Source organism: Petromyzon marinus, unplaced genomic scaffold (assembly GCF_048934315.1).
Source record: "Petromyzon marinus isolate PM22_M1 ecotype Great Lakes invasive population unplaced genomic scaffold, UKy_Petmar_22M1.pri1.0 PM_Scaffold_123, whole genome shotgun sequence".
Lineage (NCBI taxonomy): Eukaryota > Metazoa > Chordata > Hyperoartia > Petromyzontiformes > Petromyzontidae > Petromyzon > Petromyzon marinus.
In genome coordinates this window covers 17,501-45,131 of record NW_027423084.1, presented here as the reverse complement: position 1 = coordinate 45,131, position 27,631 = coordinate 17,501, and the positions used below count along the sequence as shown (strand labels likewise).

Sequence of the window (27,631 nt, the reverse complement as noted above, 5' to 3'; positions counted from 1 at the left end):
CCACCCACTAACCCACCCACCACCACCCACATGAATCCGTTCTCCCGTAAGCTCTTCTGCAGTGCTGTGTCAATGTCTCTCAGTCACTCACTCACTCAGTCACTCACTCACTCAGTCACTCACTCACTCAGTCACTCACTCAGTCACTCACTCAGTCACTCACTCAGTCACTCACTCAGTCACCCACCCACCCACCCACTAACCCACCCACCCACTAACCCACCCACTAACCCACCCACTAACCCACCCACCACCACCCACATGAATCCGTTCTCCCGTAAGCTCTTCTGCAGTGCTGTGTCAATGTCTCTCAGTCACTCACTCACTCAGTCACTCACTCACTTAGTCACTCACTCAGTCACTCACTCTTTCAGTCACTCACTCACCCACCCACTAACCCACCCACCCACTAACCCACCCACCCACCACCCACCCACTAACCCACCCACCACCACCCACATGAATCCGTTCTCCCGTAAGCTCTTCTGCAGTGCTGTGTCAATGTCTCTCAGTCACTCACTCACTCAGTCACTCACTTAGTCAGTCACTCACTCAGTCACTCAGTCAGTCACTCAACCACTCAACCACTCACTCAGTCACTCAGTCACTCACTCACCCACCCACTAACCCACTCACCCACCACCCACCCACCCACCCACCACCCACCCACTAACCCACTCACCCACTAACCCACTCCCTCACCCACTAACCCACCCACCCACCCACTAACCCACCCACCCACCCACTAACCCACCCACCCACCCACTAACCCACCCACCACCACCCACATGAATCCGTTCTCCCGTAAGCTCTTCTGCAGTGCTGTGTCAATGTCTCTCAGTCACTCACTCACTCAGTAAGTCACTCACTCACTCAGTCACTTAGTCACTAACTCACTCAGTCACTCACCCACTCACTCACCCACCCACCCACTCACCCACCCACCCACTAACCCACCCACTAACCCACCCACCACCACCCACATGAATCTGTTCTCCCGTAAGCTCTTCTGCAGTGCTGTGTCAATGTCTCTCAGTCACTCACTCACTCAGTCACTCAGTCACCCACCCACCCACCCACTAACCCACCCACCCACTAACCCACCCACTAACCCACCCACTAACCCACCCACCACCACCCACATGAATCCGTTCTCCCGTAAGCTCTTCTGCAGTGCTGTGTCAATGTCTCTCAGTCACTCACTCACTCAGTCACTCACTCACTTAGTCACTCACTCAGTCACTCACTCTTTCAGTCACTCACTCACCCACCCACTAACCCACCCACCCACTAACCCACCCACCCACCACCCACCCACTAACCCACCCACCACCACCCACATGAATCCGTTCTCCCGTAAGCTCTTCTGCAGTGCTGTGTCAATGTCTCTCAGTCACTCACTCACTCAGTCACTCACTTAGTCAGTCACTCACTCAGTCACTCAGTCAGTCACTCAACCACTCAACCACTCACTCAGTCACTCAGTCACTCACTCACCCACCCACTAACCCACTCACCCACCACCCACCCACCCACCCACCACCCACCCACTAACCCACTCACCCACTAACCCACTCCCTCACCCACTAACCCACCCACCCACCCACTAACCCACCCACCCACCCACTAACCCACCCACCCACCCACTAACCCACCCACCACCACCCACATGAATCCGTTCTCCCGTAAGCTCTTCTGCAGTGCTGTGTCAATGTCTCTCAGTCACTCACTCACTCAGTCACTCACTCAGTCACTTAGTTACTTAGTCACTCACTCACTCACTCAGTCACTCAGTCACCCACCCACCCACCACCCACCCACTAACCCACCCACCCACTAACCCACCCACTAACCCACCCACTAACCCACCCACCCACCCACCCACTAACCCACCCACTAACCCACCCACCACCACCCACCCACCACCACCCACATGAATCCGTTCTCCCGTAAGCTCTTCTGCAGTGCTGTGTCAATGTCTCTCAGTCACTCACTCACTCAGTCACTCACTCACTCAGTCACTCACTCAGTCACTCACCCACCCACCCACTAACCCACCCACCCACTAACCCACCCACTAACCCACCCACTAACCCACCCACCACCACCCACATGAATCCGTTCTCCCGTAAGCTCTTCTGCAGTGCTGTGTCAATGTCTCTCAGTCACTCACTCACTCAGTAAGTCACTCACTCAGTCACTTAGTCACTAACTCACTCAGTCACTCACCCACTCACTCACCCACCCACCCACTAACCCACCCACCCACTAACCCACCCACCACCCACCCACTAACCCACCCACCACCACCCACATGAATCCGTTCTCCCGTAAGCTCTTCTGCAGTGCTGTGTCAATGTCTCTCAGTCACTCACTCACTCACCCACCCACTAACCCACCCACTAACCCACCCACTAACCCACCCACCACCACCCACATGAATCCGTTCTCCCGTAAGCTCTTCTGCAGTGCTGTGTCAATGTCTCTCAGTCACTCACTCACTCAGTCACTCAGTCACCCACCCACCCACCCACTAACCCACCCACCCACTAACCCACCCACTAACCCACCCACCACCACCCACCACCACCCACATGAATCCGTTCTCCCGTAAGCTCTTCTGCAGTGCTGTGTCAATGTCTCTCAGTCACTCACTCACTCAGTCACTCAGTCACCCACCCACCCACCCACTAACCCACCCACCCACTAACCCACCCACTAACCCACCCACTAACCCACCCACCACCACCCACATGAATCCGTTCTCCCGTAAGCTCTTCTGCAGTGCTGTGTCAATGTCTCTCCCAAGGCGAGTGAAGAAGTCGTACAGTGAGCAGCTCAGAAGGACAGCCCCTGTCCCACGTGCTCGTCCGTGAGACTTACTTAGACGCTCAGCCTCCTGGTAGTCTACATAGACACACACACATAGACACACACACAGACACACACACACATAGACACACACACACATAGACACACACACAGACACACAGCTCAGAAGGACAGCCCCTGTCCCACGTGCTCGTCCGTGAGACTTACTTAGACGCTCAGCCTCCTGGTAGTCTACATAGACACACACACATAGACACACACACACATAGACACACACACATAGACACACACACACAGACACACACACAGCTCAGAAGGACAGCCCCTGTCCCACGTGCTCGTCCGTGAGACTTACTTAGACGCTCAGCCTCCTGGTAGTCTACATAGACACAAAGACAAAGATCCCCCATATAGCCTGTAACAGACTGTAGGGGCAAGTGCTGTTAGCGAGCACCTATGAAGGCCGGAACGGTACACGAGGGGGTGGGTGGCCAGCACCACGCCCGACCGCCTTTGTCTCCCTAGTGGCAAAGTTTACACACCGCACCAGGTACTCATTTGAGGCTGAGTCGACCTAGGGGAGGCCTGGGACCGGTTCAGATAATCGTCACTGGTGTTGGCCGTGAGCGGGAATCGAACCCGGGTCGCCAGGTTCATAGCGCAGCGTAGCGCTAACCACTACACTAGACACACACACATAGACACACACACATAGACACACACACATAGACACACACACAGACACACACACACATAGACACACACATAGACACACACACATAGACACACACACATAGACACATAGACAAACACATAGACACACACACACATAGACACACACACACATATAGACACACACACAGACACACATAGACACACACACACACATAGACACACACACATAGACACACACACACATAGACACACACACACATAGACACACACATAGACACACACACATAGACACACACTTAGACACACACATAGACACACACATAGACACACACACACATAGACACACACATAGACACACACACATAGACACACACTTAGACACACACATAGACACACACATAGACACACACACATAGACACACACACACATAGACACACACACATAGACACACACATAAACACACACACATAGACACTCACAGACAGTGTAGTTAGACACAGACACTGTACTTAGACACAGTGTAGTTAGACACTGTACTTAGACACTGTACTTAGACAATGTACTTAAACAATGTAGTTAGACACACACAGTGTAGTTAGACAGACAGTGTAGGTAGACAGACACTGCACTTAGACACAATGTAGTTAGACACAGACAGTGTAGTTAGACACACATACAATGTAGTTAGACACTGTAGATAGACACTGTAGTTCGACTCAGACACTGTACTTAGACAATGTAGTTAGACACTTACTTAGACAATGTAGTTAGACACTGCACTTAGACAATGCAGTTAGACAGTGTAGTTAGACAGTGTAGTTAGACACTAGTTAGATAATGTAGTTAGACACACACAATGTAGTTATACAATGTAGTTAGACACATAATGCACTTAGACACTGTACTTAGACAATGTAGTTAGACTCTGTAGTTAGACAGTGTAGTTAGACAGTGTAGTTAGACAGTATAGTTAGACAGTGTACTTGGACAACGTAGTTAGACAGTGTAGTTAGACAGTGTAGTTAGACAGTGTACTTGGACAGTGTAGTTAGACAGTGTAGTTAGACAGTGTAGTTAGACAGTGTACTTGGACAATGTAGTTAGACAGTGTAGTTAGACACACAATGTAGTTAGGCAGTGTAGTTAGACCCTGTAGTTAGACAGTGTGGTTAGACAGTGTAGTTAGACAGCGTAGTTAGACAGTGTAGTTAGACAGTGTAGTTAGACAGTGTACTTGGACAGTGTAGTTATACAGTGTACTTGGACAATGTAGTTAGACAGTGTAGTTAGACACACAATGTAGTTAGGCAGTGTAGTTAGACCCTGTAGTTAGACAGTGTACTTGGACAATGTAGTTAGACAGTGTAGTTAGACAGTGTAGTTAGACAGTGTACATAGACACTGTACTTAGACAGTGTAGTTAGACAGTGTAGTTAGACAGTGTAGTTAGACAGTGTACTTGGACAGTGTAGTTAGACAGTGTAGTTAGACAGTGTAGTTAGACAGTGTACTTGGACAGTGTAGTTAGACAGTGTACTTGAACAATGTAGTTAGACAATGTAGTTAGACACGCAGTGTAGTTAGACAGTGTACTTGAACAATGTAGTTAGACACACAGTGTAGTTAGACAGTGTAGTTAGACAGTGTACTTAGCCAGTGTAGTTAGACAATGCAGTTAGACAATGTAGTTAGACAATGTAGTTAGACAGTGTACTTGGACAATGTAGTTAGACAGTGTAGTTAGACAGTGTAGTTAGACAGTGTACTTGGACAAGGTATTAGAGAATGTAGTTAGACAGTGTAGTTAGACACATAATGTAGTTAGACAGTGTAGTTAGACAGTGTAGTTAGACAGTGTACTTGGACAAGGTAGTTAGACAGTGTAGTTAGACACATAATGTAGTTAGACAGTGTAGTTAGACAGTGTACTTGGACGATGTAGTTAGACAATGTAGTTAGACAGTGTACTTGGACAATGTAGTTAGACAGTGTAGTTAGACAGTGTAGTTAGACAGTGTACTTGGACAATGTAGTTAGACAGTGTACTTGGACAATGTAGTTAGACAATGCACTTGGACAATGTAGTTAGACAATGTAGTTAGACAGTGTACTTGGACAATGTAGTTAGACAGTGTACTTGGACAATGTAGTTAGACAATGCACTTGGACAATGTAGTTAGACAGTGTAGTTAAACAACGTAGTTAGACAGTGTAGTTAGACAGTGTACTTGGACAATGTAGTTAGACAGTGTAGTTAGACAGTGTACTTGGACAATGTAGTTAGACAGTGTAGTTAGACACACAATGTAGTTAGACAATGTAGTTAGACAGTGTACTTGGACAATGTAGTTAGACAGTGTAGTTAGACAGTGTAGTTAGACAGTGTAGTTAGACAGTGTACTTGGACAATGTAGTTAGACAGTGTAGTTAGACAGTGTAGTTAGACAGTGTAGTTAGACAATGTAGTTAGACAGTGTAGTTAGACAGTGTAGTTAGACAGTGTACTTGGACAATGTAGTTAGACAGTGTAGTTATACACATAATGTAGTTAGACAGTGTAGTTAGACAGTGTAGTTAGACAGTGTAGTTAGACAGTGTACTTGGACAATGTAGTTAGACAGTGTAGTTAGACAGTGTACTTGGACAATGTAGTCAGACAGTGTAGTTAGACAGTGTAGTTAGACAGTGTAGTTAGACAGTGTACTTGGACAGTGTAGTTAGACAGTGTAGTTAGACAGTGTAGTTAGACAGTGTAGTTAGACAGTGTACTTGGACAATGTAGTTAGACAGTGTAGTTAGACACACAATGTAGTTAGGCAGTGTAGTTAGACCCTGTAGTTAGACAGTGTAGTTAGACAGTGTAATTAGACAGCGTAGTTAGACACTGCACTTAGACAGTGTAGTTAGACAGTGTAGTTAGACAGTGTAGTTATACAGTGTACTTGGACAGTGTAGTTAGACAGTGTACTTGGACAATGTAGTTAGACAGTGTAGTTAGACACACAATGTAGTTAGGCAGTGTAGTTAGACCCTGTAGTTAGACAGTGTAGTTAGACAGTGTACTTGGACAATGTAGTTAGACAGTGTAGTTAGACAGTGTAGTTAGACAGTGTACTTAGACACTGCACTTAGACAGTGTACTTGGACAATGTAGTTAGACAGTGTAGTTAGACAGTGTAGTTAGACAGTGTACTTGGACAATGTAGTTAGACAGTGTAGTTAGACACACAATGTAGTTAGGCAGTGTAGTTAGACCCTGTAGTTAGACAGTGTAGTTAGACAGTGTAATTAGACAGCGTAGTTAGACACTGCACTTAGACAGTGTAGTTAGACAGTGTAGTTAGACAGTGTAGTTAGACAGTGTACTTGGACAGTGTAGTTAGACAGTGTACTTGGACAATGTAGTTAGACAGTGTAGTTAGACACACAATGTAGTTAGGCAGTGTAGTTAGACCCTGTAGTTAGACAGTGTAGTTAGACAGTGTACTTGGACAATGTAGTTAGACAGTGTAGTTAGACAGTGTAGTTAGACAGTGTACTTAGACACTGCACTTAGACAGTGTACTTGGACAATGTAGTTAGACAATGTAGTTAGACAGTGTACTTGGACAATGTAGTTAGACAGTGTAGTTAGACACACAATGTAGTTAGACAATGTAGTTAGACAGTGTAGTTAGACAATGTAGTTAGACAGTGTAGTTAGAGTGTAGTTAGACAATGTAGTTAGACAATGTAGTTAGACAGTGTAGTTAGACACATAATGTAGTTAGACAATGTAGTTAGACAGTGTACTTGGACAATGTAGTTAGACAGTGTAGTTAGACACATAATGTAGTTAGACAGTGTAGTTAGACACATAATGTAGTTAGACAGTGTAGTTAGACAGTGTAGTTAGACACATAATGTAGTTAGACAGTGTAGTTAGACAGTGTAGTTAGACACATAATGTAGTTAGACAGTGTAGTTAGACACATAATGTAGTTAGACAGTGTAGTTAGACACATAATGTAGTTAGACAGTGTAGTTAGACACATAATGTAGTTAGACAGTGTAGTTAGACACATAATGTAGTTAGACAGTGTAGTTAGACAATGTAGTTAGACAGTGTAGTTAGACACATAATGTAGTTAGACAGTGTAGTTAGACACATAATGTAGTTAGACAGTTTAGTTAGACAATGTAGATAGACAGTGTAGTTAGACAGTGTAGTTAGACAGTGTAGTTAGACACATAATGTAGTTAGACAGTGTAGTTAGACACATAATGTAGTTAGACAGTGTAGTTAGACACATAATGTAGTTAGACAGTGTAGTTAGACACATAATGTAGTTAGACAGTGTAGTTAGACACATAATGTAGTTAGACAGTGTAGTTAGACAGTGTAGTTAGACACAAAATGTAGTTAGACAGTGTAGTTAGACACATAATGTAGTTAGACAGTGTAGTTAGACAATGTAGATAGACAGTGTAGTTAGACAGTGTAGTTAGACAGTGTAGTTAGACACATAATGTAGTTAGACAGTGTAGTTAGACACATAATGTAGTTAGACAGTGTAGTTAGACACATAATGTAGTTAGACAGTGTAGTTAGACACATAATGTAGTTAGACAGTGTAGTTAGACACATAATGTAGTTAGACAGTGTAGTTAGACAATGTAGTTAGACAGTGTAGTTAGACACATAATGTAGTTAGACACATAATGTAGTTAGACAGTTTAGTTAGACAATGTAGATAGACAGTGTAGTTAGACAGTGTAGTTAGACAGTGTAGTTAGACACATAATGTAGTTAGACAGTGTAGTTAGACACATAATGTAGTTAGACAGTGTAGTTAGACACATAATGTAGTTAGACAGTGTAGTTAGACACATAATGTAGTTAGACAGTGTAGTTAGACACATAATGTAGTTAGATAGTGTAGTTAGACAGTGTAGTTAGACAATGTACTTGGACAATGTACTTGGACACTGTACTTAGACAATGCAGTTAGACACACAGTGTACTTAGACAGTGTAGTTAGACAATGTACTTGGACAGTGTAGTTAGACACATAATGTAGTTAGACAGTGTAGTTAGACACACAATGTAGTTAGACAATGTAGTTAGACAGTGTAGTTAGACAATGTACTTGGACAATGTAGTTAGACAATGTAGTTAGACACATAATGTAGTTAGACAGTGTACTTGGACAATGTACTTGGACAATGTTTACATTTCTGTGCGTGCTGCAGCGAGCTGATGGAGTCCCCACAACGATCACAAGCCAACAGCTCCTTGGCCTGGGACACTCGTGCCTAGATAGACACTCACAGATAGACACACACAGATAGACACACACAGATAGACACACACAGATAGACACACACAGATAGACACACTCAGTTACCCACACAGATAGACACAGTTAGTTAGTTAGACACACAGTTAGACACTCAGTTAGTTAGACAGCTCCTTAGCCTGGGACACTCGTGACTAGATAGACACACACAGATAGACACTCAGTTAGACACTCAGTTAGACACACTCAGTTAGACACAGTTAGTTAGACAGCTCCTTGGACTGGGACACGCGTGACTAGATAGACACAGATAGACACACTCAGTTAGACACAGTTAGTTAGACACACACAGATAGACACTCACAGATAGACACTCAGTTAGACAGCTCCTTGGCCTGGGACACTCGTGCCTAGATAGACACACACACAGATAGACACACTCAGTTAGTTAGTTAGACAATCAGTTAGATACACAGTTAGTTAGATAGACAGCTCCTTGGCCTGGGACACTCGTGACTAGATAGACACAGATAGACACACTCAGTTAGACACACATATAGACACACACAGATAGACACAGTTAGTTAGTTAGACAGCTCCATGGCCTGGGACACTCGTGACTAGATAGACACACTCAGTTAGACACTCAGTTAGTTAGACAATCAGTTAGACACACAGTTAGTTACACAGCTCCTTGGCCTGGGACACTCGTGCCTAGATAGACACACACACAGATAGACAAACACAGTTAGTTAGTTAGTTAGACACTCAGTTAGACACACAGTTAGTTAGATAGACAGCTCCTTGGCCTGGGACACTCGTGACTAGATAGACACACACAGATAGACACACACAGATAGACACTCAGTTAGACACACACAGATAGACACACTCAGTTAGACAGCTCCTTGGCCTGGGACACGCGTGACTAGATAGACACACAGAGATAGACACTCAGTTAGTTAGTTAGACACTCACTTAAACACACACTCAGTTAGACAGCTCCTTGGCCTGGGACACACGTGACTAGATAGACACAAATAGATAGACACACACAGATAGACACAGTTAGTTAGACACTCAGATAGACACACACAGATAGACACAGTTAGTTAGACAGCTCCTTGGCCTAGGACACTCGTGACTAGATAGACACACACAGATAGACACACACAGATAGACACACTCAGTTAGTTAGACAGCTCCTTGGCCTGGGACACTCGTGACTAGATAGACACACACAGATAGACACTCAGTTAGTTAGACAATCAGATAGACACAGTTAGTTAGACAGCTCCTTGGCCTGGGACACTCGTGACTAGATAGACACACACAGATAGACACTCAGTTAGTTAGACAATCAGATAGACACACAGTTAGTTAGACAGCTACTTGGCCTGGGACACTCGTGACTAGATAGACACACACAGATAGACACTCAGATAGACACACAGTTAGTTAGACAGCTCCTTGGCCTGGGACACTCGTGACTAGATAGACACACACAGATAGACACACTCAGTTAGTTAGTTAGACACTCAGTTAGACACTCAGATAGACAGCTCCTTGGCCTGGGACACTCGTGATTAGATAGACACACAGATAGACACACTCAGATAGACACACAGATAGACACACAGTTAGACAGCTCCTTGGACTGGGACACTCGTGACTAGATAGACACTCACAGATAGACACTCAGTTAGACACAGTTAGTTAGACAGCTCCTTGGCCTGGGACACTCGTGACTAGATAGACACACACAGATAGACACAGTTAGTTAGACAATCAGATAGACACACAGTTAGTTAGACAGCTCCTTGGCCTGGGACACTCGTGACTAGATAGACACACAGATAGACACAGTTAGTTAGACACAGTTAGTTAGTTAGTTAGACACTCACTTAAACACACACTCAGTTAGACAGCTCCTTGGCCTGGGACACTCGTGCCTAGATAGACACACACAGATAGACACACACTCAGTTAGACAGCTCCCTGGCCTGGGACACTCGTGACTAGATAGACACACACAGATAGACACTCAGTTAGACACACACAGATAGACACACTCAGTTAGACAGCTCCTTGGCCTGGGACACGCGTGACTAGATAGACACACAGAGATAGACACTCAGTTAGTTAGTTAGACACTCACTTAAACACACACTCAGTTAGACAGCTCCTTGGCCTGGGACACACGTGACTAGATAGACACAAATAGATAGACACACACAGATAGACACAGTTAGTTAGACACTCAGATAGACACACACAGATAGACACAGTTAGTTAGACAGCTCCTTGGCCTGGGACACTCGTGACTAGATAGACACACACAGATAGACACACACAGATAGACACACTCAGTTAGTTAGACAGCTCCTTGGCCTGGGACACTCGTGACTAGATAGACACACACAGATAGACACTCAGTTAGTTAGACAATCAGATAGACACAGTTAGTTAGACAGCTCCTTGGCCTGGGACACTCGTGACTAGATAGACACACACAGATAGACACTCAGTTAGTTAGACAATCAGATAGACACACAGTTAGTTAGACAGCTACTTGGCCTGGGACACTCGTGACTAGATAGACACACACAGATAGACACTCAGATAGACACACAGTTAGTTAGACAGCTCCTTGGCCTGGGACACTCGTGACTAGATAGACACACACAGATAGACACACTCAGTTAGTTAGTTAGACACTCAGTTAGACACTCAGATAGACAGCTCCTTGGCCTGGGACACTCGTGATTAGATAGACACACAGACAGACACACTCAGATAGACACACAGATAGACACACAGTTAGACAGCTCCTTGGACTGGGACACTCGTGACTAGATAGACACTCACAGATAGACACTCAGTTAGACACAGTTAGTTAGACAGCTCCTTGGCCTGGGACACTCGTGACTAGATAGACACACACAGATAGACACAGTTAGTTAGACAATCAGATAGACACACAGTTAGTTAGACAGCTCCTTGGCCTGGGACACTCGTGACTAGATAGACACACAGATAGACACAGTTAGTTAGACACAGTTAGTTAGTTAGTTAGACACTCACTTAAACACACACTCAGTTAGACAGCTCCTTGGCCTGGGACACTCGTGCCTAGATAGACACACACAGATAGACACACACTCAGTTAGACAGCTCCCTGGCCTGGGACACTCGTGACTAGATAGACACACACAGATAGACACAGTTAGTTAGACAATCAGATAGACACACAGTTAGTTAGACAGCTCCTTGGCCTGGGACACTCGTGACTAGATAGACACACACAGATAGACACAGTTAGTTAGACAGCTCCTTGGCCTGGGACACGCGTGACTAGACAGACACACGCAGATAGACACTCAGTTAGACAATGAGTTAGTTTGCTAGACAATCACTTAGTTAGACACTCAGTTAGTTAGACAGCTCCTTGGCCTGGGACACTCGTGACTACACAGATAGACACACACTCAGTTAGACAATCACTTAGTTAGACACTCAGTTAGACACTCAGTTAGACACTCGTGACTACACAGACAGAGACACTTAGTTAGTTAGTTAGACACTTACTTAGACACTCAGTTAGTCAGTTAGACACTCAGTTAGTTAGACACTCAGTTAGACACTCAGTTAGACACTCAGTTAGACACTCAGTTAGTTAGTTAGACACTCAGTTAGACATTCAGTTAGTTAGACACTCAGTTAGACATTCAGTTAGACACTCAGTTAGACACTCGTTAGACATTCAGTTAGACACTCAGTTATTTACACACTCAGTTAGACACTCAGTTAGTTAGACACTCATGACTACAGAGACGGACAGACACTCAGTTAGACATTCAGTTAGACACTCAGTTAGTTAGTTAGACACTCAGTTAGACACTCAGTTAGACACTCACTTAGTTAGACACTCAGTTAGATACTCAGTTAGACACTGAGTTAGTTAGACACTCAGTCAGTTAGTTAGACACTCAGTTAGACACTCAGTTAGACACTCAGTCAGTTAGACACTCAGTCAGTTACACACTCAGTTAGTTAGACACTCATTTAGACACTCAGTTAGACACTCAGTCAGTTAGACACTCAGTCAGTTACACACTCAGTTAGTTAGACACTCATTTAGACACTCAGTTAGACACTCAGTCAGTTAGACACTCAGTCAGTTACACACTCAGTTAGTTAGACACTCATTTAGACACTCAGTTAGACACTCAGTTATTTACACACTCAGTTAGACACTCAGTTAGTTAGACAGAGGCAGACAGAGAAACACTCAGTTAGACACGCAGTTAGTTAGACAGAGAGAGACACAGAGACAGAGAGACACAGAGAGACAGAGACAGACAGAGACACAGAGAGAGACAGAGAGACACACACAGACAAACACACAGACAGACACACACACAGACAGACACACACAGACACACACAGACACACACACAGACAGACACACAGACAGACACACACACAGACACACACACACAGACACAGACACACACACAGAGAGACACTCACACACAGAGAGACACAGAGAGACACAGAGACACAGAGAGACACAGAGAGACACAGAGAGAGAGAGAGAGAGACAGAGAGACACAGAGACACAGAGACACACAGAGAGAGACAGAGATAGACACAGAGACACAGAGAGACACAGAGAGACACAGAGACACAGAGACACAGAGACACAGATAGACACAGACAGACACAGAGAGACACAGAGAGACACAGAAACAGAGACCCACAGAGACACACAGAGACACAGACAGACACAGAGAGACACAGATAGACACAGAGAGACACAGAGACACACAGAGACACAGAGAGACACAGAGAGAGACACAGAGACACAGAGACAGAGAGACACAGAGACACACAGAGACACAGAGACACAGAGACACAGACAGACACAGAGAGACACAGATAGACACAGATAGACAGAGAGACACAGAGACACAGATAGACACAGAGACACACAGAGAAACACAGAGACACAGAGAGAGAGACACACAGAGAGACACAGAGACACACAGAGACACAGATAGACACAGACAGACACAGAGAGACACAGAGAGACACTCACACACAGAGAGACACAGAGACACAGAGAAAGAGACACACAGAGACACAGATAGACACAGACAGACACAGAGAGACACTCACACACAGAGAGACACTCACACACACAGAGAGACTCACGTATGCCAGATAGAATTTCTCCTTGAGCTGGAGGTAATTCCTCCACTTGGTGAAGGATTCCAACTTCACTTTAGCCAACGAATCATCTAGAACACAAAATCATAATCATCACAAACAGACACACACACACACAGACACACACACACACAGACACACACACACACACACAGACACACACACACAGACACACACACACTGATACACACACACACTGATACACACACACACTGATACACACACACACATAGACACACACACACACACACAGACACACACACATAGACAGACACACACACAGACACACACACAGACACACACACACAGACACACACACACAGACACACACATAGACACACACATAGACACACACAGACACACACACAGACACACACACACACACAGAAACACACACACAGACACACACACAGACACACACACACAGACACACACACACACACACAGACACACAGACACACACAGACACACACACACAGACACACACACAGACACACACACACACAGACACACACACAACAACCGCCATTCGCCACTAAGTGGCGGTGACGTCACCACGACGCTTGTGCCAGGCTATGTGCACCCTGAGGCCACGTGAAGTGTCGAACGCCCGCTGGCAGGAGGTCACGGGGCAGACCCAGGTGCCACGGGTCGACTGACTGAGATGACTGGCTGATGCACCACCTGTGCCCCCTACTGTGCCAACCTGCTGTGCTTTAGCCACCCGGCGCTCCGCTCGCTGTTGTGAGCGTCGCTCCTCCGCCCTCCGTTGTTGTTGGAGGGCGACTGCCTCCAACTGCCCAGTAGCATCCTTCACGAGCCTCCTCCACAGAGGCCGATCTTGACACCGCTGGTACCAGTCATCGGCAAGTCCACTCAGCTCCACGTCCTCCTGTACCACATCACTCCATCTCTTCTCTAGCCCGTGCCGCGCCCGCTTAGCCCCCTCAATCCGGCCAAACAAAAGCTGTTTCGGCATGCGGTGGCTGGGCATGCGGGCTACATGACCCAGCCATCGCAGCCTTGCCTGCCGGAGGAGCTCACCGATGGGACCCTGCCCAGATCTTTCAAGGATTTGTGAGCTCCTCACACAATCCAGTCTGGTTAAACCCAGGATGGATCGTAGGCAGGCCAGCCTAAATGTTTCTAACCGGCGAAGATGTTCCATTAGGGGGGTCCACGTTTCGCAAGCGTAGAGAAGGGAGGGAATGACCGTGGCCGAGAAGACCTGAAGCTTAGTGCGGAGCGACAGACCAGGTAGCTTCCACACAGCGTTACGCAACCGATGAAAAGATATTGCCGCTCGACTGATTCGGAGTGAGACCTCTGCTGTTAAACTGGAGCCAGTCATAAGCACACTGCCCAGGTATGGGAAACTCTCCACTCTCTCCACAACTGCCCCATCACCGATTGGGAGTTGTGGGGGTGGAGTGTCCGATGGTACAAAATACCCAGGCAGGTGCTTAGTTTTGGTGGGGCTGATGGTAAGGCCCCACCTCTTAGTGGCACGCTCCAGTCTCAGCAGCAGCGTCTCCAACTCCTCCTCTGACTGAGCAGCTATTACCAAGTCATCAGCATACATAACGTGGTTGAGCAATAGGGAGCCATCCCTTGACCGCACCCGGGCATCGATTAGCCTCCCATTATATCTGTACCATATGGAGATTCCCCCGGTACAGCTATTGAAGGCTTCACGAACTACGTGGTCAAAATAGATGTTAAATAATGTGGGAGCCAGAGGACATCCCTGTCGCACCCCAAGGTGTACAGGGAATGGCTCTGACTCCCGGCCACGTAGTTTTACCCGGGCCCGCTCACCATCATGAAGGTCCTTAATGATCGTGAGCAGAGGGTCAGGTACTCCAAAAGCACGAAGAACGACCCAGAGCCCAGGCCTACTGATGGTATCATAGGCCTTGACCAGGTCAATAAAGCAGAGATGTAGGTCTTGTTGGAATTCCCTACACCTCTGCTGTAGCAGACGGACAGAAAATATGGCATCTGTGCAGGACCGCCCTTTCCTGAAACCGCATTGGGGCTCCGCAAGCCTCTCCTCAGCGTGCCTGGCAAGGCGATGCTGAATAATCCTTGCCAGGACCTTTCCCGGCACACTGAGGAGTGAGATGCCCCTGTAGTTGTTACAGTCTGTGCGGTCCCCCTTCTTAAAAAGGGGGACCACCAGGGCATCCTTCCAATCCTGCGGAACCCGTCCAGTGGTCCAGACTGTTGTTATGATGTCATATAGGGCAGTCTGTGCACAAACGCCACCCTCCCTCAGCATTTCGCTTGGGAGATCATCTCTGCCCGCTGCCTTTCCTGGTCTCAGACTCCGGATCGCCTTCAATACTTCCTCAGCAGATGGCACCTCAGCCAGCCACTCACAGGGGGTGACTTCATCCAATATTTGAGGCACCGCAGCCTCAGCAGGGTCATCCTCACTTTGTGCCACGATGTTTTCCTGGCTGAGGGATTTTCCCTCCCCCAGGACCTCACAGAAATGCTCAGCAAATCTGCGAACCTGTTCCTGGGGGTCGGAAATTGGATCACCGTTTTTTCCCCTAATGATGGTAATAGGTGTGGCGCTGCAGGTTACTTTTTTGATGGAGTTAAATAGAGATTTGTGATCACGGGCCACTGAGGCAGACTCCATCTCCTCAGCAACCCGCGACCACCACCCATCCTTGCAGCGCCTCACGGCTCTCCGAACCTCCGAGCGAAGGCTGCGGTAAGCCTCCTCATTCTCTGACGTGGGATTCTGTAGCCGATGACAGTGGGCCTGTCGCTTTTTCTCAACCATCGTGAACAACTCCTCTGTCATCCAGGGTGTCTGGGGAGGTCTGGACCGCGTACCCAAAGCAGCCATTGCAGCTGCATGAGTCACAGTCCTAAACCTCGCCCATTTACCCTCGACATCAGGAGGAGTCGGGGACGATGCCAATCCCAGCCGCAAGCGATGATGAAATTCTCGCTTGCAACTTTCATCAGATAACTGAGACCAGGCCACTTTAGGTTGGAATGGGGTCCTGGGTGTACACCCACCACCGGAGTGGAAGAATGGCAGGCGCATCTTACAGATGACTAGTCGATGGTCAGAGGGCAGATCAGCTCCACGGTAGGTCCTGGTGTCAAGGACATGGGCTCGCATTCGCTGGTCCGTCACTATGTAGTCCAGCAGATGTTCTTGCTTGGACCCGGCATGCATCCATGATGTTGTGTGGATGCGCCGATGCCGGAACAGCGTGTTGGTAATTACAAGCCCATGGGCTGCACAAAAATCTAGCAGCCTCCTACCGTTGTTATTGAGCTGATCTGGCCCATGCCCTCCAATCACTCCAGACCAGGTGCCAGTATCATGACCAACTCGGGCATTGAAGTCACCCAACATGATGACTCTATCCCGAGGGGCCACTTTAGCCAGCACCTGTGACAGGAGGTCATAGAAGGCATCTGACTCATCGGCTTTGCCTGCATCCCTCCACGGATGTTCATCTTCGGTGGGGGCATAAGTAACCACGACCACCATTCCTCGCCTCCGGTTGATGGGAAGGCGAGCCCAAAGTAGCCTGGGGCTTACAGCTTCCCACACCTCACCGCCACGCTCCCACGCCCCCTTCATTCTTTTGTTCAAAAGAAGACCCACACCCTGTTGTTTGGCAGTCTGCTGCCCCGAGTAGAGGACTGTCCACCCCTCATGGTGGCAGGAGCCAGAGCCGGTCCACCGGACCTCCTGAATGCCGCATAGATCCAGGCGGTACCGGTCCAGCTCCCGACAGAGGAGTGGCAGCCTCTCCTCTGCAGTGAGCGTTCGAACATTCCACGTGGCCAACCGTAGTGGCTTTTCGTTGTTTCTGGAGTAGCCCCGAGGGTAGGTATTCAATCTCCTGGCTCCGCCAATTGGGGTTTGGCCAGGAGACGTCATAGACGCCTGGCCCCCCGGGGCCTCCGGCACAAGCTTAGTTGTTACATATTTCAGTTTAATTCGTAGTTTCGTGGTAATTAATTGAAGGTGGAGGGGTTACCAGCCCCTCGCACCCGTCCAGAGCCCCCGTTTAGCCCCTGTGGTGGACACATATGCCATGAGGGGAGGAGCCAATCAAAATAGGATCTCCCCCCACAGCGCTGTCCACGACAGAGTTGCCCGTCCGGCACCGCGAGGAGGTAGGGGGTTGTTTTGCCGGACAGACACACACACAGACACACACACACACACACAGACACAGAGGGAGTCTATACACACACACACAGACACACACAGACACACACAGACACACACACAGACACACACACAGACACAGACACACAGACACAGACACACAGACACACACACATAGACACACACACAGACACACACACACACAGACACACACACACACAGACACACACACACACAGACACACACACACAGACACACACATACACACAGACACACACACACACACAGACACACACACAGACACACACACACAGACACACACACAGACACACACACACAGACACACAGACACACACACAGACACACAGTTAGACACACACAGACACACACAGACACACAACAACAACAACCGCCATTCGCCACTAAGTGGCGGTGACGTCACCACGACGCTTGTGCCAGGCTATGTGCACCCTGAGGCCACGTGAAGTGTCGAACGCCCGCTGGCAGGAGGTCACGGGGCAGACCCAGCAGGTGCCACGGGTCGACTGACTGAGATGACTGGCTGATGCACCACCTGTGCCCCCTACTGTGCCAACCTGCTGTGCTTTAGCCACCCGGCGCTCCGCTCGCTGTTGTGAGCGTCGCTCCTCCGCCCTCCGTTGTTGTTGGAGGGCGACTGCCTCCAACTGCCCAGTAGCATCCTTCACGAGCCTCCTCCACAGAGGCCGATCTTGACACCGCTGGTACCAGTCATCGGCAAGTCCACTCAGCTCCACGTCCTCCTGTACCACATCACTCCATCTCTTCTCTAGCCCGTGCCGCGCCCGCTTAGCCCCCTCAATCCGGCCAAACAAAAGCTGTTTCGGCATGCGGTGGCTGGGCATGCGGGCTACATGACCCAGCCATCGCAGCCTTGCCTGCCGGAGGAGCTCACCGATGGGACCCTGCCCAGATCTTTCAAGGATTTGTGAGCTCCTCACACAATCCAGTCTGGTTAAACCCAGGATGGATCGTAGGCAGGCCAGCCTAAATGTTTCTAACCGGCGAAGATGTTCCATTAGGGGGGTCCACGTTTCGCAAGCATAGAGAAGGGAGGGAATGACCGTGGCCGAGAAGACCTGAAGCTTAGTGCGGAGCGACAGACCAGGTAGCTTCCACACAGCGTTACGCAACCGATTAAAAGATATTGCCGCTCGACTGATTCGGAGTGAGACCTCTGCTGTTAAACTGGAGCCAGTCATAAGCACACTGCCCAGGTATGGGAAACTCTCCACTCTCTCCACAACTGCCCCATCACCGATTGGGAGTTGTGGTGGTGGAGTGTCCGATGGTACAAAATACCCAGGCAGGTGCTTAGTTTTGGTGGGGCTGATGGTAAGGCCCCACCTCTTAGTGGCATGCTCCAGTCTCAGCAGCAGCGTCTCCAACTCCTCCTCTGACTGAGCAGCTATTACCAAGTCATCAGCATACATAACGTGGTTGAGCAATAGGGAGCCATCCCTTGACCGCACCCGGGCATCGATTAGCCTCCCATTATATCTGTACCATATGGAGATTCCCCCGGTACAGCTATTGAAGGCTTCACGAACTACGTGGTCAAAATAGATGTTAAATAATGTGGGAGCCAAAGGACATCCCTGTCGCACCCCAAGGTGTACAGGGAATGGCTCTGACTCCCGGCCACGTAGTTTTACCCGGGCCCGCTCACCATCATGAAGGTCCTTAATGATCGTGAGCAGAGGGTCAGGTACTCCAAAAGCACGAAGAACGACCCAGAGCCCAGGCCTACTGATGGTATCATAGGCCTTGACCAGGTCAATAAAGCAGAGATGTAGGTCTTGTTGGAATTCCCTACACCTCTGCTGTAGCAGACGGACAGAAAATATGGCATCTGTGCAGGACCGCCCTTTCCTGAAACCGCATTGGGGCTCCGCAAGCCTCTCCTCGGCGTGCCTGGCAAGGCGATGCTGAATAATCCTTGCCAGGACCTTTCCCGGCACACTGAGGAGTGAGATGCCCCTGTAGTTGTTACAGTCTGTGCGGTCCCCCTTCTTAAAAAGGGGGACCACCAGGGCATCCTTCCAATCCTGCGGAACCCGTCCAGTGGTCCAGACTGTTGTTATGATGTCATATAGGGCAGTCTGTGCACAAACGCCACCCTCCCTCAGCATTTCGCTTGGGAGATCATCTCTGCCCGCTGCCTTTCCTGGTCTCAGACTCCGGATCGCCTTCAATACTTCCTCAGCAGATGGCACCTCAGCCAGCCACTCACAGGGGGTGACTTCATCCAATATTTGAGGCACCGCAGCCTCAGCAGGGTCATCCTCACTTTGTGCCACGATGTTTTCCTGGCTGAGGGATTTTCCCTCCCCCAGGACCTCACAGAAATGCTCAGCAAATCTGCGAACCTGTTCCTGGGGGTCGGAAATTGGATCACCGTTTTTTCCCCTAATGATGGTAATAGGTGTGGCGCTGCAGGTTACTTTTTTGATGGAGTTAAATAGAGATTTGTGATCACGGGCCACTGAGGCAGACTCCATCTCCTCAGCAACCCGCGACCACCACCCATCCTTGCAGCGCCTCACGGCTCTCCGAACCTCCGAGCGAAGGCTGCGGTAAGCCTCCTCATTCTCTGACGTGGGATTCTGTAGCCGATGACAGTGGGCCTGTCGCTTTTTCTCAACCATCCTGAACAACTCCTCTGTCATCCAGGGTGTCTGGGGAGGTCTGGACCGCGTACCCAAAGCAGCCATTGTAGCTGCATGAGTCACAGTCCTAAACCTCGCCCATTTACCCTCGACATCAGGAGGAGTCGGGGACGATGCCAATCCCAGCCGCAAGCGATGATGAAATTCTCGCTTGCAACTTTCATCAGATAACTGAGACCAGGCCACTTTAGGTTGGAATGGGGTCCTGGGTGTACACCCACCACCGGAGTGGAAGAATGGCAGGCGCATCTTACAGATGACTAGTCGATGGTCAGAGGGCAGATCAGCTCCACGGTATGTCCTGGTGTCAAGGACATGGGCTCGCATTCGCTGGTCCGTCACTATGTAGTCCAGCAGATGTTCTTGCTTGGACCCGGCATGCATCCATGATGTTGTGTGGATGCGCCGATGCCGGAACAGCGTGTTGGTAATTACAAGCCCATGGGCTGCACAAAAATCTAGCAGCCTCCTACCGTTGTTATTGAGCTGATCTGGCCCATGCCCTCCAATCACTCCAGACCAGGTGCCAGTATCATGACCAACTCGGGCATTGAAGTCACCCAACATGATGACTCTATCCCGAGGGGCCACTTTAGCCAGCACCTGTGACAGGAGGTCATAGAAGGCATCTGACTCATCGGCTTTGCCTGCATCCCTCCACGGATGTTCATCTTCGGTGGGGGCATAAGTAACCACGACCACCATTCCTCGCCTCCGGTTGATGGGAAGGCGAGCCCAAAGTAGCCTGGGGCTTACAGCTTCCCACACCTCACCGCCACGCTCCCACGCCCCCTTCATTCTTTTGTTCAAAAGAAGACCCACACCCTGTTGTTTGGCAGTCTGCTGCCCCGAGTAGAGGACTGTCCACCCCTCATGGTGGCAGGAGCCAGAGCCGGTCCACCGGACCTCCTGAATGCCGCATAGATCCAGGCGGTACCGGTCCAGCTCCCGACAGAGGAGTGGCAGCCTCTCCTCTGCAGTGAGCGTTCGAACATTCCACGTGGCCAACCGTAGTGGCTTTTCGTTGTTTCTGGAGTAGCCCCGAGGGTAGGTATTCAATCTCCTGGCTCCGCCAATTGGGGTTTGGCCAGGAGACGTCATAGACGCCTGGCCCCCCGGGGCCTCCGGCACAAGCTTAGTTGTTACATATTTCATTCGTAGTTTCGTGGTAATTAATTGAAGGTGGAGGGGTTACCAGCCCCTCGCACCCGTCCAGAGCCCCCGTTTAGCCCCTGTGGTGGACACATATGCCATGAGGGGAGGAGCCAATCAAAATTGGATCTCCCCCCACAGCGCTGTCCACGACAGAGTTGCCCGTCCGGCACCGCGAGGAGGTAGGGGGTTGTTTTGACACACACACACAGACACACAGACACACACAGACACACACACAGACACACACAGACACATACACAGACACACACACAGACACACACACACAGACACACAGACACACACACACACAGACACACACACAGACACACACACACACACAGACACACACACACACACACACAGACACACACACACAGACACACACACACACAGACACACACACAGACACACACACAGACACACACAGACACACACACAGACACACACACAGACACACACACACATACACAGACACACACACACACACAGACACACACACACACAGACACACACACAGACACACACAGAAGTAGCGACTCACCCGCCATTTTGAAAATGGCCGCCGTGTCCTTGCAAAGCCCTGTGAGTAGGCCGGGAGCGTGTCCCAACTCCAGAGCACGTGCAACCGTCACTGTAGACATACAGAGAGAGACACAGAGACACAGAGACAGAGACACATAGACACACAGACATACAGAGAGAGACACAGAGAGAGAGACAGAGAGACACAGACATACAGAGAGAGACACAGAGAGAGACACAGAGACAGAGACATAGACACACAGACATACAGAGAGAGACAGAGAGACACATACACAGAGAGACAGAGACACAGAGACACAGAGATACAGACACACAGAGAGACACAGAGAGAGACACAGAGACAGAGACATAGACACACAGACACAGAGAGAGATACAGAGACAGAGACATAGACACACAGACATACAGAGAGAGACACAGAGACAGAGACATAGACACACAGACAGACAGAGAGAGACACAGAGAGAGAGACACAGAGAGAGACACAGAGACAGAGACATAGACACACAGACATACAGAGAGAGACACAGAGACAGAGACATAGACACACAGACAGACAGAGAGAGACACAGAGAGAGACACAGAGAGAGACACAGAGACAGAGACATAGACACACAGACATACAGAGAGAGACACAGAGAGAGAGACATAGACACACAGACAGACAGAGAGAGACACAGAGAGAGACACAGAGACAGAGACACATAGACACACAGACATACAGAGAGAGACACAGAGAGAGAGACAGAGAGACACAGACATACAGAGAGAGACACAGAGAGAGACACAGAGACAGAGACATAGACACACAGACATACAGAGAGAGACAGAGAGACACATACACAGAGAGACAGAGACACAGAGACACAGAGATACAGACACACAGAGAGACACAGAGAGAGACACAGAGACAGAGACATAGACACACAGACATACAGAGAGAGACACAGAGACAGAGACATAGACACACAGACATACAGAGAGAGACACAGAGACAGAGACATAGACACACAGACAGACAGAGAGAGACACAGAGAGAGAGACACAGAGAGAGACACAGAGACAGAGACATAGACACACAGACATACAGAGAGAGACACAGAGAGAGAGACATAGACACACAGACAGACAGAGAGAGACACAGAGAGAGACACAGAGACACAGAGACAGAGACACATAGACACACAGACATACAGAGAGAGACACAGAGAGAGAGACAGAGAGACACAGACATACAGAGAGAGACACAGAGAGAGACACAGAGACAGAGACATAGACACACAGACATACAGAGAGAGACAGAGAGACACATACACAGAGAGACAGAGACACAGAGACACAGAGATACAGACACACAGAGAGACACAGAGAGAGACACAGAGACAGAGACATAGACACACAGACACAGAGAGAGACACAGAGACAGAGACATAGACACACAGACATACAGAGAGAGACACAGAGACAGAGACATAGACACACAGACAGACAGAGAGAGACACAGAGAGAGAGACACAGAGAGAGACACAGAGACAGAGACATAGACACACAGACATACAGAGAGAGACACAGAGACAGAGACATAGACACACAGACAGACAGAGAGAGACACAGAGAGAGACACAGAGAGAGACACAGAGACAGAGACATAGACACACAGACATACAGAGAGAGACACAGAGACAGAGACATAGACACACAGACAGACAGAGAGATACAGAGAGAGACACAGAGACAGAGACATAGACACACAGACATACAGAGAGAGACACAGAGAGAGACACAGAGACAGAGACATAGACACACAGACATACAGAGACACAGAGACAGAGACATAGACACACAGACAGACAGACACAGAGAGAGACACAGAGACAGAGATATAGACACACAGACATACAGAGAAAGAACAGAGAGAGACAGATACACATAGACACACAGAGAGACAGAGACACACAGAGACACAGAGAGAGAGACAGAGAGAGAGAGACACACAGAGAGAGACAGAGACACAGAGAGACAGACACACAGAGAGACAGAGACACAGAGACACAGACAGACACAGAGACACAGAGACACACATAGAGAGACACAGAGAGACAGAGACACAGAGACACAGACACAGAGAGACAGAGAGAGACAGAGACACACAGACATACAGACACAGACACACAGAGAGACAGACACAGAGACACAGTGACAGAGAGAGACAGAGACACACATAGACACACAGACATAGAGACACAGAGACACACAGACAGACACACAGAGACACAGACACAGAGAGAGACAGAGACACACATAGACACACAGACATACAGACACACACAGAGACACAGACACACAGAGACACAGAGAGAGACACAGAGACACAGACACACAGAGGCACACAGACACACAGAGACACAGAGACACACAGAGACACAGACACATAGACACACAGACACACAGACATACAGACACACACAGAGACACAGAGACACAATTAGACACACAGACACACACAGAGACACAGAGACACAGAGACACATAGACACAGACACAGAGAGACACAGAGAGAGACAGAGAGAGACACAGACACAGAGACACACATAGACACACAGACACACAGAGACACAGAGAGACAGAGACACATAGACACACGGAGACACAGACAAGGAGAGACAGAGACACATAGACACATAGACACACAGAGACACAGAGACACAGAGACACAGAGACAAAGACACAGAGACACAGAGAGACAAAGAGACAGAGAGAGAGAGACACAGAGAGACAGAGACACAGAGACACAGAGACACACAGACACACAGACATACAGAGACACAGAGACACAGAGACACACATAGACACACAGACATACAGACACACACAGAGACACAGAGACACACATAGACACACAGACATACAGACACACACAGAGACACAGAGAGACACAGAGAGACACACACAGACATACAGACACACAGAGAGACACAGAGACACAGAGAGAGACACAGAGAGACACACAGAGAGAGACACAGAGAGACACACAGAGAGACACAGAGAGAGAGAGACACAGACACACAGAGACACAGAGAGATACAGAAAGACACACATAGACACAGAGACATGGAGAGAGAGACACACAGAGACACACACACACAGACAGACACACACACAGAGACAGAGACACACACAGACAGAGACACACACACAGAGACACACACACGGACAGACACACACACACAGAGACACAGAGACAGAGATACAGAGAGAGACACACACAGAGGCAGACACACACATAGACACACACAGACACACACACACACAGACAGACACACACACAGACAGACACACACACACAGACAGACACACACACACACAGACACACAGAGAGAGACACAGACACACACAGAGACACACACACAGACACACACACAGACACAGACACACAGAGACACAGAGAGACACAGACACAGAGACAGAGAGACACAGAGAGACACACAGAGAGAGACAGAGAGGGACAGAGAGAGACAGAGGAAGAGTGAGTGTAGTGGTGGTGAGTAGTGGTGAGTAGTGGTGAGTGTAGTGGTGAGTAGTGGTGAGTGTAGTGGTGAGTGTAGTGGTGGTGAGTAGTGGTGAGTGTAGTGGTGAGTAGTGGTGAGTAGTGGTGAGTGTAGTGGTGAGTGTAGTGGTGAGTAGTGGTGAGTGTAGTGGTGAGTAGTGGTGAGTGTAGTGGTGAGTGTAGTGGTGAGTGTAGTGGTGGTGAGTGTAGTGGTGAGTAGTGGTGAGTGTAGTGGTGAGTAGTGGTGAGTGTAGTGGTGAGTGTAGTGGTGAGTAGTGGTGAGTGTAGTGGTGAGTGTAGTGGTGAGTGTAGTGGTGAGTGTAGTGGTGAGTGTAGTGGTGAGTAGTGGTGAGTGTAGTGGTGAGTGTAGTGGTGAGTGTAGTGGTGAGTGTAGTGGTGAGTGTAGTGGTGAGTGTAGTGGTGAGTAGTGGTGAGTGTAGTAGTGGTGAGTAGTGGTGAGTAGTGATGGTGAGGAGTGGTGGTGAGTAGTGGTGAGTATTAATGGTGAGTGTAGTGGTGAGTAATAATGGTGAGTGATGGTGAGTAGTAATGGTGAGTGTAGTGGTGAGTAATGGTGAGTGTAGTGGTGAGTAATGGTGAGTGTAGTGGTGAGTAATGGTGAGTGTAGTGGTGAGTGTAGTGGTGAGTGTAGTGGTGAGTACTAATGGTGAGTAGTAGTGGTGAGTGTAGTGGTGAGTGTAGTGGTGAGTAGTGATGGTGAGTAGTAGTATTATTATTATTATTTGTCCCGAACCTTCTTGAGCCTCTGCTCGTACTTGCAGGCGGCTCGCCAACAGCGTGTCAGGGTGTAAGTCAGATCCTCTCTCAGGAGATGTGACCAGGCGTGGGATTAGTTCTTCCTGTGATGTCAACATCAACAACATCATCAACAACATCAACAACAACATCAACAACAACATCAACAACATCAACAACAGAGTGTCAGGGTGTAAGTCAGATCCTCGTTCAGGAGATGTGACTAGGCGTGAGACTAGTTCTTCCTGTGATGTCAACATCATCAACAACATCATCAACATCAACAACAACAACATCAACAACAACATCATCAACAACAACAACAACATCAACAACAGAGTGTCAGGGTGTAAGTCAGATCCTCGTTCAGGAGATGTGACTAGGCGTGGGATTAGTTCTTCCTGTGATGTCAACATCAACATCAACAACATCAACAACAACATCAACAACAGAGTGTCAGGGTGTAAGTCAGATCCTCGTTCGGGAGATGTGACTAGGCGTGGGACTAGTTCTTCCTGTGATGTCAACATCATCAACATCATCAACAACAACATCATCAACATCATCAACATCATCAACATCATCAACATCATCAACATCATCATCAACAACAACATCAACATCATCATCAACAACAACATCAACAACAGAGTGTCAGGGTGTAAGTCAGATCCTCGTTCGGGAGATGTGACTAGGCGTGGGATCAGTTCTTCCTGTGATGTCAACATCAACAACATCATCAACAACAAC

General features: G+C 48.5%; 1 protein-coding gene across 1 annotated transcript in view; it reads right to left on the bottom strand.

Annotated features, from left to right (window-relative positions):
- Positions 1-27,631, bottom strand: part of BROX (BRO1 domain and CAAX motif containing) — a 70,433-nt gene that overhangs the window by 28,034 nt on the left and 14,768 nt on the right. The window contains exons 3-7 of the mRNA XM_076063450.1: positions 26,880-26,985; positions 22,577-22,666; positions 14,005-14,090; positions 8,722-8,803; positions 2,754-2,907 (exon numbers count right to left, since the gene is read on the bottom strand). Coding sequence (XP_075919565.1) covers positions 2,754-2,907; positions 8,722-8,803; positions 14,005-14,090; positions 22,577-22,666; positions 26,880-26,985 — 518 coding nt within the window. The remainder of the gene's footprint in view (positions 1-2,753; positions 2,908-8,721; positions 8,804-14,004; positions 14,091-22,576; positions 22,667-26,879; positions 26,986-27,631) is intronic.